General features: G+C 37.3%; 2 protein-coding genes across 3 annotated transcripts in view; one reads left to right on the top strand and one right to left on the bottom strand.

Annotated features, from left to right (window-relative positions):
- The window catches only part of wrnip1 (WRN helicase interacting protein 1), a 28,100-nt gene extending 13,740 nt beyond the window's left edge, over positions 1-14,360 (bottom strand). For both annotated transcript variants that reach the window (XR_007926966.1, XM_051876410.1), the window contains exons 1-3: positions 13,713-14,360; positions 11,700-11,894; positions 7,035-7,267 (exon numbers count right to left, since the gene is read on the bottom strand). Coding sequence is in view for 1 of the 2 variants with exons in the window: in XM_051876410.1 (XP_051732370.1) it covers positions 7,035-7,267; positions 11,700-11,894; positions 13,713-14,246 (962 nt within the window). In the remaining variant the exon portion in view is untranslated. The remainder of the gene's footprint in view (positions 1-7,034; positions 7,268-11,699; positions 11,895-13,712) is intronic.
- mylk4a (myosin light chain kinase family, member 4a) overlaps positions 7,247-16,291 on the top strand; it is a 41,352-nt gene continuing 32,307 nt past the window's right edge. Inside the window, exon 1 of the mRNA XM_051876353.1 lies at positions 7,247-7,361. Coding sequence (XP_051732313.1) covers positions 7,309-7,361 — 53 coding nt within the window. The 5' untranslated portion in view covers positions 7,247-7,308. The remainder of the gene's footprint in view (positions 7,362-16,291) is intronic.

Genomic DNA, 16,291 nt, shown 5'->3' with positions numbered 1-16,291 from the left:
CCTTTCATGTTCCCGTTTTACATGTTATAGAACATAGATCGATTAATGGCAAACGTCATTACGTCCCCACGGCAAGCCGTCCGACGTTCTCTACAGAATTTCACATATCACCACACAGTTCGTCTTCGTTATGGTACCATATACAATTTTGGGTGTTTCATTTTTACGAAAGCTTCAAGTGCAGTTAATTATTTGACATGCCATACATGCAAATAGATACGGAGCCCCGCATATGACATGCAAGAAAAAATAAATAAATTGTGCGCACGATTTACTAATTCGTTCCCTCCATTTATAAATCATGCGTATGATTTATAAATCGAGGGTACGAATTGGTAAACTGTGCACACGATTTAGTAAATGAAGGGAACAAATTAGTAAATTGTGCGCACAATTTATCCTACTATTTATTTTCCCTCTCATGTGCGGGCTCTGTAAATAGACGACGGTGGATACAAATTCTCCAGCAACAGGCCTCCTATGTACTTTTATTTGGCAACATTTCATTCATGCCAACGCGACAAACTCAGAGGTACTGGATGAGAGATGAGGTGAGAGGAATTTGATTTGTGGCTTCTTGCTTGAAGCTTGCTCTCTTGTTTGCCGTCAAACGGTTGGCCACTGCCGTGTGTATATTATGTGTCCTGTCACAAAATGCGGCGAAAATTCCCACATGACGTTAATAGCGTGATTAAGGTGTGTACATGTGTATAATGCACTCCGATAATGTGACTAAAATAGGAATACTCCACCTGTCTTAATTTGATTTGTGTTTACTTCGAGTATGACTTTAGCCGGATTAAGGTAATCAAAAAATTCTGTTTACATGGTAGTTTCTTAATCAGAGTATTGTCTTAATCGTGTTAATATCGGAATATTGTTGTCCATGTAAACGTACTGAATGTTGCATCTCGTAAGTCTGTGGGAGGAGGTTTGTGCTTTTTTGTACACAACAAATGGGCAACACATTTTCGGATTAATGAACAAGTATGTACTACGGACTATGAACTCCTGTCAGTGTCTTTTAGACTTGACTTGCTCATCTGATCAACCAATTTTAATTCCTGGAGATATGAACTTATGTGATTTATCAAGCTATTTGCCTACCCTTCATCAGTATGTGGACTGCCCCACTCGATCAACATGCATATTGGATAAATGTTTTGGCAACATAGTAGATGGATATAAGGCTGTGTGTCGCTCTCCTTTGGGGAGGTCAGATCGTAATATTATACATTTGCTACCCAAATATCGAGCTAAGTTTAAACAAGAGAAACCAGTGATTAAAGAGATACAACTGTGGACAGATCAGAGCAAAGAAGAACTTAGAGACTGCTTTGAGGACACAGAGTGGCAACTGTTCTTTGATGCATGTGAAGATGTTCATAAGATCACTGACATCATTACATCTTACATTCGTTTTTGTGAAAGCAATTGTGTTAAAACTAAAACAATTCAAATGTATTTGAATAATAGGCTATGGTTTACTAAAGATCTCAAAAGGTGTTTAAATGAAAAAAAAACTGCCTTTTTAAATAGTGATAGGGAACTGGTTAGAGATAAAAGGAAGGAATTTAGGGGTTGAATTAAGAAAGTTAAACTAGCATATAAGGACAAGATTGAAAATAGGTTATATAAAGGCAATGCTAAGAAGGCATGGGAAGGGCTTAATAGTATTATGGGAAGAGAGAAGAGGAAACAGGTGTGTTCCTTACAAGGTGCACTTTCTGTAGAAGATTTAAATGTTTTCTTTACTAGGTTTGATAGGGGGGAATGTACTACCGAATGTGAGAGAATATGTCTTAATATTCCGGCATATGAGCCTATTAAGCTTAAGGAGTATGAAACAGCAGCCAGTCTTGCTAGAATTAAGCCAAATAAAGCACCTGGCCCAGACGGGCTAAAGGGTCGTGTGTTAAAAGACTGCTTTTCAACTAACTGGTGTCCTTACACGATTGTTCCAGCTCTTCTTAAGGTCTTGTAAGGTGGTTCCAAATTCATGGAAAGAAACAAAGATTGTTCCAGTACCTAAAATATCTAATGCCAATCAGTTACAAAATTTTAGACCGATGGCTCTAACATCCATGCTGGGTAAATGTATGGAACGAGTATTAACAATGCGTATTTGGAACAATGTGGTTAAAGATTTAGACCCCCTTCAGTTTGCCTATAGGGGAAAGAGGGACACTGATGATGCTATTATAACCTTATATGATTTTGTAGCTGAACACATTCAGCATACTACAAATTATGTTAGGATTTTGTTCATAGATTTTAGCTCAGCTTTTAATTCGATTCGGATTGATATTCTTTTGCAAAGATTAATTAACTTAGGAGTGAATGGTGATCTTATTTGGTGGTTTAAAGACTTTCTTTTAAATCATCCTCAAAGAGTAGTTGTTAATGATATAGTGTCAAAGACAATCATTGTAAATACAGGAGTTCCACAAGGAACTATTTTAACACCCTTACTTTTTTCGTTGTATACAAATGAATTTAAGATCCAGGATTCATATTTTAACTTATTTAAATATGTGGACGATATGGCACTTGTAAGCCGTAAGATACGCTGTATTATAGTTACATAAATTTGCTTCAAAACTGGTGTAAATTGAGTTTACTGGAGATAAATGTGAATAAAACCAAGGAACTGATCATTAGTAGGAATAAAGTAGATTTTATTGAAGGGTTAGAACCTTTGATACTTGATGGATAACAAATAGAGACGTTTGGAAGTTTAAAATATTTAGGAACATTTATTGATAGCAAATTGACATTTGCTGGAAATGTTGAGTATGTTTTTAAAAAAGCAATGCAGAGATTATATCTTATTAGGAGGTTACAACATTTTGGTGTGAGTCAGCGTATTTTAGAGATGGTTTATAAGAATCTTGTCGAGAGTGTTATATGTTTTAATATGACTGTGTGGTATGGACTATTGCCAGTTAAAGAAAAGCAAAAACTGTGAAAGTTTTGCTGGATGAGGATTGCAATCAAAGTAAAGATAATTGCGGTGACGTACAGGAGTCGTACATTAAGCACGCGTGAGTTTGTTATATTAATGCGCAAACAAATCATGTATGAGCGCTCTCGATGCACTGATGGCACATTGTATTTATGCACAGACACATTTCAGTACATTCATGTTGTTTTCACACACATTCAGGATAATGTTTGGATTTGTCCTGTGTATGTTGCTGTGTACTTTAGTATATATGCAGGTCAAGGTGGTTGGTTTAGGTTTTTTTGGCATCTCCATGTGGTCCTGTTCAGTATCGCAACTTGACTTGTCTAAAATGTAAACAAGCTCTTTGCTCTTTTTTTTTTTATGGGTGCTTTGGTGTACATAAATGTATGAATTATATGAAATCATATCATTTGGTTATTTGGTGTCCTTTTTTGGAAAGACATCTAAATTTACCTTGAAAAAAGCTGAAAAATACAGTTTTGTGAAAATCACACTTCAATCTGATGGTTTACTTTGCTGAATATAGGCAATGATGGCAAAATGGACGTGTTAAACAAGATAAATGGTGTATGCTTAATTTATATTTATACACACACACACACACACACACACACACACACACACACATTCCCAAACATTCCTTTTGCCATCCTTTTTCTCCACATGAAGATCTGATCTCACCATCATCGAGTCTGTCTGGGATTACATGAAGAAACAGAAAAAACTGAGACAGAATAAATCCAGAAGTACTGCGGCAACGTCTCCAATATGCTTGAAGAAACCTTCCTGCAAATCTACCTGAAAAACTATGTGCAAGTGTACCTAGGACAAAAGCTGTTTTAAATGCAAAGGGTGGTCACACCAAATATCAGGTTATGCTTCCCACAGGTTTAAAATATACTTGCAGTGGTAGCCGGGTGGAAAATCCCCCTATTACTCACGGCACAAAAATGGTCTGCTGACAAACAACAAATGTGTGATTTTTAACAATATTTTTATTTATTGAAATTAATTTTAATTACATAGGCTACTATTACGTTTAATTACATACTAATATTATGCATTATGCATTTTAAATTATGCAAAATTACAGCATTTAAATGGCAGAGTTCTCCTTGCTTTGTCATACAGTGTCTCTCTTAGTGAATGGGACACAGATTTTACTGATACTAGTAAAATCTATATATTGAATAATATGTGTCAAATGTTCTTAGGCTTTTCTTCCTGTGGGAGAGCATCCCAGCCAGAGACTACAATAGTTTGCTAAGAATAAAATGGAAATTAAATTAAATACAATTTGTGTAACCAAAATACCAGTGCCCAGAAGGACAAAAAAAAAAAAAAAAAAAAAAAACTTAGCGTGTTACTTTTAATTATAAACAAGCCTGAAATACACAGGGACTCTTATTTTGAAATGTCAATACTATTGTGGGGTGATCCTTCATATGACAGAGATAAAATATGCATTATTACAACCGTCTAAAACATATTATATAAAGGCCATAAAGTAGAAATTTTCATAATTCAGACTGCTTGTGCATACAAAAATGTCACTGGATTAATACAATTAAAGGATTAGTTCACTTTGAAATGAAAATTAGCTTAAGTTTTACTCACCCTCAAGCCATCCTATGTGTATATGACTTTCTTCTTTCTGATGAACATAATCGCAGAAATATTAATAAATATCCTTACGCATCCGAACATGTTACAAAGCAAAATATTTTGCTTCCGCATGAGCCGCCTTCCGTATTCAACGTACGCAGAAAGTATAAAACTCTTGCAGTTCGCAAAGCTTACGCTACGTCATGCGCCTTCCCTATTCAACATACGGAAAATGTGTAACCGACGTGACGCCAGTTTACACTTTCTTCGTAATACGGAAGGCGGCTCGTGCAGAAGCGAGATATTTTACTTTATAACTTGTTATATACACATATTTTTTTTAGACAAACGCATCGTTTCGCTTCAGAAGGCCTTTATTAACCATCTAGGGCCATGTGGAGCAAATATTTATGATGAGTGGATGTGGATGGAAGCACTTTCTTCAGCTCATACTCATTGAACCCTATCACTGCCATCATAAAGCTCAGATGCGTCAGGATATTTATTAATATTTCTGCGATTGTGTTCATCAGAAAGAAGAAAGTCATATACACCTAGGAGGGCTTGAGGGTGAGTAAAGCTTGGGCTAATTTTCATTTGAAAGTGAACTAATCCATAATGGCAAAAGGAAAGTTTGGAAATGTAAACTGATATTTCTTACTGACACACTACAGCAAAAGATATAACTGGCTTAAAACTTTTTTTTTTTTTGTGAAAATACTAGAAGGGGTTGTTCTTAGGCTTGACGGGGAGTAGAAACCAGCTGAATCTGGAGTGTTTTCATGTGATATAACAGCGATTAAACAATACTGCATACACTATATTGCCAAAAGTTTTGGGATGCCTGCCTTTACGTGCACATGAACTTTAATGACATTCCATTCTTAATCCGTAGGGTTTAATATGGAGTTGGCCCACCCATTACAGCTATAACAGCCTCAACTCTTCTGGGAAGGCTTTCCACAAGGTTTAGGAGTGTGTTTATGGGAATTTTTGACCATGCTTCTAGAAGTGCATTTGTGAGGTCAGGTAGTGATGTTGGCGAGAAAGCCTGGCTCGCAGTCTCCGCTCTAATTCATCCCAAGGTTTAATTGAGGTCAGGACTCTGTGCAGGCCAGTCAAGTTCCTCCACATCAAACTCGCTCATCCATGTCTTTATGGACCTTGCTTTGTGCACTGGTGTGCAGTCATGTTGGAACAGGAAGGGGCCATCCCCAAACTGTTCCCACAAAGTTGGGAGCATAATATTGTCCAAAATGTCTTGGTATGCTGAAGCATTAAGTGTTCCTTTCACTGGAACTAAGGGGCCAAGCCCAACCCCTGAAAAACAACCCATGAAAAACAACATCACACCATGGTCCTCCCTCCACCAATCTTTATACTTGGCACAATGCAGTCAGGCAAGTACCATTCTCCTGGCAACCGCCAAACCCAGACTCATCCATTGGATTGCCAGACAGAGAAGCGTGATTCGTCACTCCAGAGAACACGTCTCCACTGCTCTAGAGTCCAGTGGTGGCGTGCTTTACACCACTGCATCCGACGCTTTGCATTGCACTTGGTGATGTAAGGCTTGGATGTAGCTGCTTGGCCATGGAAACCCATTCCATGAAGCTCTCTACGCACTGTTCTTGAGCTAATCTGAAGGCTGCACAAATTTTGGTGGTCTGTTGTAAAGTTGGCGACTTCTGCGCACTGTGCGTCTCAGCATGCGCTGACCCCGCTCTGTGATTTTACGTGGCCTACCACTTTGTGGCTGGGTTGCTGTTGTTCCCAATTGCTTCCACTTTGTTATGATACCACTAACAGTTGACCGTGGAATATTTAGTAGTGAGGAAATTTCACAAATGGACTTATTGCACAGGTGGCAACCTATCACGGTACCACACTTGAATTCACTGAGCTCCTGAGAGCGACCCATTCTTTCATAAATGTTTGTAGAAGCAGTCTGCATGCCTAGGTGCTTGATTTTATACACCTGTGGCCATGGAAGTGATTGGAACACCAGAACTCAATGCTTTGGAGGGGTGTCCCAATACTTTTGGCAATATAGTGTAGCTGTCATAAAATACCCTCACATCTTTCTTTTCCATCCCTACTAGTGGTGCTACTCATCAACTATGTTTTATACTCATCAGTAAGATCCAAGTCACAGGCTGTTCTACAGACGGAGTCTCATAAAACAATGAGAACATTCGGTTCATTGAAACTCAACACCAGCTCCAAGCATTTTGGATTTACTGCAGATGCTTCCATGACTCTTGAGGGCCCTAAAATCTGATCCGGAGCAGTTCACAGCTGGTCCAGTTTAGCTCAGGGTTAGAGACAACTGTTTGTCCAACTTACCAATCTGAATGACTAACAAGCTAATAAATTATCAAAATGAGGCGTTAAGGTGGGTGGAAGAGCCACTTCTGTTCGGGTGATACGCTGTGATAAAAAGGGCACAACTGACACTTACTCTGAGCAGTTCTCAGAAGAGTCCTGTTCCACTGCATCCCCATTCAACACCTGCAGTCCGAGAAAGTCTACAGCCCGACGCAGAATCAAGCCCATCGCTTCCACCGACAACCTTTCCAGGACCAGAACCCTGCACCGACTGAGCAACGCGCTGTTGACCTGGAAGGACGGGTTTTCTGTGGTTGCCCCAATAAGAGTGATCGTCCCACACTCCACGTGAGGCAGAAAGGTGTCCTGACACAAGAACGGGAAGAGAAATATTGAAGTAAGGTAACATGGGGGGGAAAGAGAAGATACCAAGCATTCCAAAAATGGCTAAATATCAAAGGTGAGTATGTTCTAGAAGTAAGAATGACAGTGTTGATATCTCTGTCTTGGAAAAGCATAATAGGCTAAGGGTGTTTTCAGATTTGTTGATTGTTTGCTTTGTTCCGAAACCAGGACTTACATTTTTGCAATGTTGCATTTTTTTTCTTGGTTTGTTTCGATTTTACAAGGCAACATTTCAAAGAGCACCAACATGGGTTTATGCAGGTGATGTGAGTAAAACTGCGCTATCATCGGTCAGAGTGCACCTGTTTATGTTCCTTATAGCATCATCCGTCAAGATGGATTGACAAGTTAGCTGTAGGTTTTATTGTGGCTTTATCTGTAGCTGTCGTTACACTCACTTATACAAATGTACAGTATAAGCCTTCACTCCTTCTCAACCTGATGTATCTGCAGGAATCAAGGCTTTGTCTGGACAGCATTATTATAATGCAATGGTTTCGGAGAATTGCAATTACATGACATTTAAGATGAAGAGGTGCTCTTTGGTTTTCAACTGTGATAACTAATATGCTCACCCACAAAATCAGAGACTGCTGCTTTTTACATAACACATTTCTGAATTATGAATTATAATACCACTTGGTTCACTGGTGTGTTGGGTCGGATTGCTCTCTCACCACAAGCGAACCGCTCCAGAGTTTGGTTTCAATCAGGCCGAGACCACCTTGTTCAGTAAATCTCGGAGTGATTGTTATGGTGCAAATCAGAGTGTGATTGCCTTGTTCTTTTATGCCTAAATGATGCAAACTAAGGGAGAAAATGTGCCATTTTCCAAAAACAAATGTTCCAAACTAGCCAGGTAAGAAAACGTCCTAAAAGAATTATGCAGAACTCAACACTGCATCAAGGTGAAGTCACATTTAGTGTTTTTCAGCTCATTTTCGTGGTCGAAATCCAGTCATTTCTGGTCGTTCGGGAATTTTAGCGCAATAGATTTGCCCATGCAGATTTCGTATTGGATTCGAGTTAGTCATGCACATTCACTGAAGGCTACTTGATTTGAAAGTGACTTCTGTGTGAGTTTTGCTTCATACATCGCTACACTATTGACCATACACAATGAACATTGACAATAGGGCTGGGCATTGACACAAATTTCACGATTCGATTGAATCTTGATTCACAAGCTTGCGATTCGATTTGATATTGATTAATTGGAGACTATCAGCACAAAGCAAAAAAAAAAAAAAAAAAAAAAAAAAAAAAAAAAAAAAATCTCTTAACTAAAGCTAAACTTTACATGGAACCCCAATTGGTACATCACTATGATATTAAAGGTTATAATTTGTAGGCTACTCACATTTAAATTACACATAAGGAAGTTTTTATAATAAAAAATAATGTTGTAATACATTTTTAATGACAATTACGTTCCTACTCGTTTGTTGTTTTTTTTTTGTTTTTTTTAAATACAAACATTTAAATGGTGACTGTCTTAAAACAGGACGATTTATTCAAAAATACATTAAATATTGAAGAACAGGTTGAGTAGAAATACAATGAATATGCAATATAGTTTATATTTATCAAAATGCTGCTCTCTAAGTTAATTTTTTCTAGCTGACTAACAAGTTTTTGTTAGCCAGTGTCCTAACAAGGACACTGGCTTTTCTGTGGTAAATATAATTGTTTACAAGATGTCTTTCCGGGGTTGAAACACTGATTGAGTGATTACATGAGACATGTTAGGGATTTCAGTAAGTTATACTGTATCTTTCAACATATCTTCTGATGTTCATTCAAGTTTATTTCATGCTGTAACTAGCAATAAAGCACAGAAGAGATGATCGGTTCACGTGCACTTCACGCTACCACTTTGCTTGAACTGAAGATTGCTGATCTTAACATTAAAGAGCGCCAAAACTGTATTTATTGTTTGAATTTCGTTATAAAATTGACAGAATTTGAAAGCTAAAGTGTTGTTTCCTATCAGAAGTAATAAAGCACAAAGCTTATTTGCGATTTATTGGATGGGAGGCACACTACAAAGTTCAGGTGCTTAAGATGTTCATTCAAAAAACGACATAGACTGAAAGATCGATTCTTGGGATTTAAGAATCAATATCGGTTCTTCAATAAGAGAATCAATTAAAATCGAGAAATCAATGTTTTTTAACCAGCCCTAATTGACAATGAACCGTACATTTAGAAATCATGCATTTGACATTTTTATTATCAGAATAGGAATAAGAACAGCTTTTGATGATTATTTATGAGTACATATGTTCGTCAGTTAAGCCTTGCTGATAGATTCTGAAGTGGTGTGCGGGCAAAAAGTCTGAATGTCCCTTAACGGGCATCCAAAATTGCTTCAAGACAGTTGCTTGTGATATTAATGGCTCTGGATGTTTCTGGAACTTTGGTCCATTGAGGGGTGTCTTTGCCAGCCATTTGAGATAAATGGAAATAAATGGATATAGGTATTACACACTTAATTTGAGTCAATGAATAAATAAAAAAATGCTTTAAAGAAAGAGAGTTGTATTTAAAGGAGCTGTTTGTTTGATTAATTGGACATTTGCACTTGGCAGAGTGCTGCAGTTGGGGTACAAAAGTATTTTTATCTTCCTGTTGACCATCTTTATACCACATGTTTTCTGTCTAATAGTTTCCAGCTTAAGAGCTAAAGAGCCTCAATGAGGACACTTTGGTATTTTGGCAGCAAAGATTAAAGGGGCACAATAAATTCCAGTATAAATATCTCTCTCTCTCTCTCTCTCTCTCTCTCTCTGTCTCGAAATATGGTTCAGGTTCTTTGAATCCAAGCTAAATGAGAAAGAATGAGAATGGTATCCTCTTGGCTGGCCTATTGTCCACTGCATTTACAAATATAATTGTCGGTGTATTTTAAGGCCACTGGAACTGTTGTTAAGGATAAACTATACTGGCTGCCTGGCATACACAAATAAACATGCTTCCAGGGTGATCTTGTGCCAGCTGTACCTACACAACTAATTTTATAAAAATACATTTTCATTTACTGACATACAGTGGTTGCAAAAAATATTTGGAGACCAAAGTTGCATACAAAAACATCTGAATTTTTAAATTAAGTGTCTATATCTAAAATGCTATAAGAATCAGCTGTTTTGTTTGTTTGTTTGTTTGTTTTTTTGATATACCGTATGAAGTCAGTTCTCCTCAAGTTCACACAGTGTGTATATGTTTGTGGGTGTATATATACCTCAATGAAATAAATTTTGAAATATAAATAAATAAATAAACAAATGCTCAATCCATTTTGTAACAGACGTGCGTGTTTATTTTAGCTATTCCGTCAATGAAACAACACACTACAGCCAGTAAAACTATGAAATAAATATCAGTAAATAATGGTAACCTAAATAATAAGAAAGTTAAATATTATTAAAAAAAAAAAACATTAGTTTATTTCCACACAAAGATGCATCATATAGCCTACTGCTCTGCATTTTGAGAGGGATGTGCATGAGCAGGAAAGAGAGCATCTCTTTTATAATATCTTCATGTTATCTCCTGATGTTACAAGCAACTGACACTTGTTTTAAAATGTCTGAAGAGCTAGTTTTATCGTCAGCAGGGGCAAGACATTTAGGCTATGTTTGATTTTGCGCTGCCAGAGAAAGTGAAGTTAAAAATCACCGGCGTGTGTGAAACGCGCTATACAAATAAACTTGACACGCCTTATAAAGTCTAACAACAAGCACAAACTGTGTTAAATAAAAATTGACGTGCAAGCAAAAAGGTTTCTGTCCTACAGTGCTTTTTCTACTTTACCACAGTAAAGAATGTGAAATTTGCGAATATAATAGGCCTAAAAGCGAACGAAAGGAAGAAACTTTTATAATCCCCTGCGTGAGTGAAGATTTGGGAAAATAAACAGAGATTCCATGTTCAGTGGAATAACTAATGGAATATTGTTAAATTCTCTGATAATCGGGTGGCCAGATCACGATTCATAAAACAGAATACAAAGCCGACAAAGCTAAAATTTATAGACTCACGTACCTCTCATTCGGCATGAACCAAAATGTTTCCATGGCTGCGATGTCACATTTAATTGCTAACTTATTATTTCTTTTGTAAACAAAGCTTTGTGTCATATTCACGTAAATACTGGCACAGCCCTATCAGTGGGTACCGAATATACCCGGATACTCGGTACTCCCAGTACTACAGAAATGCTGGTATCGTCACATTTTCAAAATTTCAGTACCGACTTGGTACCGAAGTACTGGTACTTTTGACAACACTAATCTATTGTTTTTGATTTTCTAGTGTTTCTAATGTTCACCTAATGAGCTGACATCTAAATACTTTGGGGTCACTGTACGTCTAACGTAATGTAACTGACCTGCTGGGATTTGTTAAAACGGTGTATCTCATCGATGAACAGAACAGTCTTTCTTTTGCACAGACGAAGCTCATTCTGGGCCTGTTTGATCACCTCACGCACATCACTGGTTGACGCACTGGTGGCGGAGAGTGTGATGAAGCGTCCTGTACCTTTCTTCTTAATGGAACTGGCAATAATATGGGCCAAGGTGGTCTGTAAACAAAAACAGAAAAACAAAATGGGATGGTGATATTTACGAGAATCTTTAGATCTTCTTGATTTTTTTTCTTCTTTTTTCCTAAGTGGCTCATCAAATGTGATCACTTTTGACTCAAGTTCAAGTTCAATACATGTTTGTTGTTTGCAACTTATTGCTTCCATTTGAAAAAGTGAGAAAGGCAAAATTCGATATGAGTGAACTCATGTAGAGGGAAGCAGACCCCCAAACATGTGATACTCCTCTGCTGTAGATCCATGTGACAATTTATAAAATACCAAAATAAATGAGTGAAACCAGATACTTTTCTGAATCCTCCTGGTTAGTTTGTCCCCTGTTCCATTACAGTGGGTTACTAACACATCACAAAGTGAACTATCCATCACAGCAATCGAAAATAAGCTTCTAGTTTACACTGAAAAGAGTACATCTAAAAAGTAAAAGTATTGAAGGCAAGATGATAACAGGGTGAATGTCATAAAGAAATGTCTGAGACACTCAAAAATCAAAAGGGGGAAAAAAAAAAGAAAATACATTTTGCAAAAAGAAAACCAAAGCCTATTTCAGGACCATTACGCTTGCTTGCACTGTGCCATTATTTCCATGGCAGTTAAGCACATTACATTCACATTACTGTAATGCCGTACTGAAAACCATCTTGTCCCACCACTATCTTTTTTAAAATAGTAGGATCATTTAATGACCTTTAGGGACATTGTTCTAGCACATGCCCGTCAACAGTTAATTTGACCATTTTTACACGGCTTAACAAGATACTTTAGAACAGCATACAATTGGGTCAACTAGCTAAAAACAAACCAACAACTTTTCATTTTTTCATATCTCAATTGTGACCCTGGACCACAAAACTTTCAGTCTTAAGTCGCACGGGTATATTTGTAGCTATAGCCAACAATACTAAATTATCGATTTACCTTTTATGCCAAAAATCATTAGAATATTAAGTAAAGATCATGTTCCATGAAGATATTTCCTACCGTAAATATATCAAAAATGTATTTTTGTGAGTGGATACGCACTGCTAAGGACTTCATTTGGACAACTTTAAAGGCAATTTTCTCAATATTTTGTATTTTTTTGCACCCTCAGATTCCAGATTTTCAAATAGTTGTATCTCAGCCAAATATTGTCCTAACAAATCATACATCAATGGAAAGCGTATTTATTCAGCTTTCAGATGATGTATAAATCTCAATTTGAAATTGAAAATTGACCCTTATGACTGGTTTTGTGGTCCAGGGTCACAGTTGTTATTACTTTTGACCAAAATCAATTTTTCTAATCGTAACATTACTGAAATAGGCTCGCATCAATTGTCTACAATGAAAAGATCTGTACAGAAGACATTAAATGGTCTATTATGGCCAAAATATTAATGCACATACATTATTTCTTTTCTAACTGGAATGAGGATTGGGGGGGAATAGTGCTTATTTATTATTTATAACTGAATAAAATTTTCCTTTTATTTTCATTTTAATTCCTCTGTGAGATTTACCCACATATGTTGTATAATATCTGAATATTACTTCCTGAGACAGGTACACATTTGTATAGTGACTATCACGTGTGCAGTATTCTTAAACATAACAAGACCATCACAACTAGGCAGTATACAGTATTTTCACAACAAAAGCACCAAACAAGGATAAATACCTCAATATTTCATAAAAAAAAAAAAAAAAAGAAGAAGAAGAAGAAGAAGAATTGTCAATTTTGATTTCATGGTGACTTTAATATAGCGGTTTGAAGGTATCTAGTGCAAATGAGTGAATTAACTACAAACCAGAGACCTTTCCACAGCCTGGGGGTCCCCAGAGTATCAGAGAAGGGATCTCCTGTGACTGCAGCAGGGATCTCAGCAGGGTCTGCTCTCCAATCAGTTTATTCTGGCCGAAATACTCCTCCAGAGTGCTGGGTCTCATGACTTCTGCCAGGGGTTTGTCATTATTCAGTCTTAATGCTTTTGGTGAAGACGCAGCAGATGCAGCTGGTACATCTGGACACTCAAGTTTCCTCGTAACTTTCATGTCTGGACTGACGTTAACTTCTGTACTCTCTTTACATGTGACCAATGATGCGAGCTTCTGTTTCTGATCAGTCGCTTTAGATCTGGTTTGAAACACGGAGAATACAGTAGAAGGACGGGTGTTAGTAGTGCTAGTGCGAGGTTTTTTGGAGGGTGGTCCAGATGGTTCCTGATCAGCTGTGTGATGATGAACATCATTGCTTTGTAAACACTCATCCAAGTGCGCATTAATTCTGCCCGGTTCAAAGTCACCCGCGCAAACCGGACACTTTACTGTATCTGATACATTCTCCGCCATGTCCACACTAAATTCCTTTGCTTATTTCCCGACACGGGTGTAAAAAATCGCCTGTCGCGTCTTGTTGACATTTACCCACGTGTAGAAAAAAAAGCGCTTTTCCGAGAGGTTATGACGCGGGAGAATGGTAATCTCGTCTCGCGAGATTCTTTAGTGACAGCAAAGTTGAGTTCCACGCCCATTTTCTCTTTGTATTTAGAAAACGTTATATTTGGGTTTACTAATATCCCCTCAAATAAAAGGAAATAATATTATGTTATAATTGTATTTTTGTTAAATATCATATACTACATAAATGTAAGGTAAGTACAGTAAATCCCAACCTTTGTTTTGGTTCTTGAAAAAGAAATTCAAATATATACATCAATGTTTCATTCACATAGCCTTATAAGAAAGCAATTATCACGTTTGTGAGTCCTTTTTACGTGTTTAGCCTTCCCACCCTGGCTTTATGTTCTTCTGTGTATATTTGTATTATTGCATTTTCGACTGCACATTGACTTTCTTTGATGTCAGGGAGGTCCCCAGAACTAGCAACACCATGACAGGTATGAAAAGGAGGCTGTGAGATAGACTTTTTTTCAATGGCATCCAAGCAGCTTTAAAAGTTTTTAGAATTATAGAATAATCTGTCATCTTTCTGAAGGCACTCCGTCTGCACTTGAGATGTTGAATGCTTATCATTAAACATGTTAATTACACAAACAAAATGTTTAGCGTACATTTATTAAACAGTGATTGATTAGCCTATATGTAGTTATTTATTGTAAACTTTATTATTAAGCGAAGTAAACATTTTGCTGAAATATCCACAAGATATAAGAGCGCATGATTTATCCGTCGATCTGATGCGCGTGAAAGTTGTGTTCGTTACTATAGCAACAGTAGAATCCGGGTGTGTTTCAAAGGGTGTGTCTCAATCAGCTCCCTAGCTCCCGAGCTCGTGAATCAGTATATCGTGTAACGTTACACGAATTCGGGCACTGGTAAGGACAGTAAAGGATGCTGGTTCACTACACGTTGGGACACTTATGACTCTATTTCCGGCGACGCGACAACATGTACAACATCATTACTGGTATTTATGAACAACAGCAGAGCTGATATTTTCTGACATTACTTGTAATGTTATTTAAAGTACATTCTGATAAATTATTTGCTTGGTACATATACGTGGAACATTTCAGCCGTAAATAATTTATAAATGTTAGCTAGATTATGTTCATTGCCTGTCTAGCGATGCATGTTTATGCTGAAATATAATAAAATAATGGTTTGTGTTTTTAAAAACATCTATCGTGCGTCGTTATGTGTGGTAAGTTGGCTCACGTGATTCAAGTTTCGCGCTTCAGAACTTCCGTTAAGGGAGCATATGCTGCGTCCCAATTCGCCTACTTTTACTACGCCCTAAAAGTATGTACTCTTTTTGTGAACAAAAAGTACATGCTTTTGAGTGTGTAGCAAAAGAGTAGACATACCCTGCGTGCCATTCGGAAGGGCTCATCCCTACGCCCTAATCCCTTTAAAGTCTTTACCCTCCGGAGTGAGAGCTTCGAAGGGATGAAGGGTGTAATGTTAGGGGTCAAAAAAACTCTTTTTTTGGAATGCACTTCTGCGTCATTTTAATGAGACAATCAAGGAGTAGATCGTAAAAGCTGCGCCTTTTGTTTAACGTTAGTTTATTTATTTATTTATTTTTGGTTTATCACACCATATTGTATATTGTGTCTATGTATTTGAAACATTTGAATGGACTGATAAAGGGAGCTAAAGTATTTTTGTACAATGTCGTTTTGACCATAATATTGTACCAAATCTAACTCGTATATATATTACGGTAGTATAGAAAAATACTATACATACATTTCGAACATAACATAAAATCGAACTCCGAGGCTCCTGTACCCATTCTGTGACAACAAACAACTTCCCTGTGCAAAGGATCATGGGGACCTGAAGTGTACATCCGTTGTACCCTTCGAAATCCTTCATTCCAAAGGGCCCTTTGAAGTGGCCAGTTTTGAGCACTTCGGTTTGGAACGACC

Source organism: Ctenopharyngodon idella, chromosome 2, assembly GCF_019924925.1.
Source record: "Ctenopharyngodon idella isolate HZGC_01 chromosome 2, HZGC01, whole genome shotgun sequence".
Taxonomy (NCBI): Eukaryota; Metazoa; Chordata; class Actinopteri; order Cypriniformes; family Xenocyprididae; genus Ctenopharyngodon; species Ctenopharyngodon idella.
This window is presented reverse-complemented; position numbering and strand designations above follow the sequence as displayed.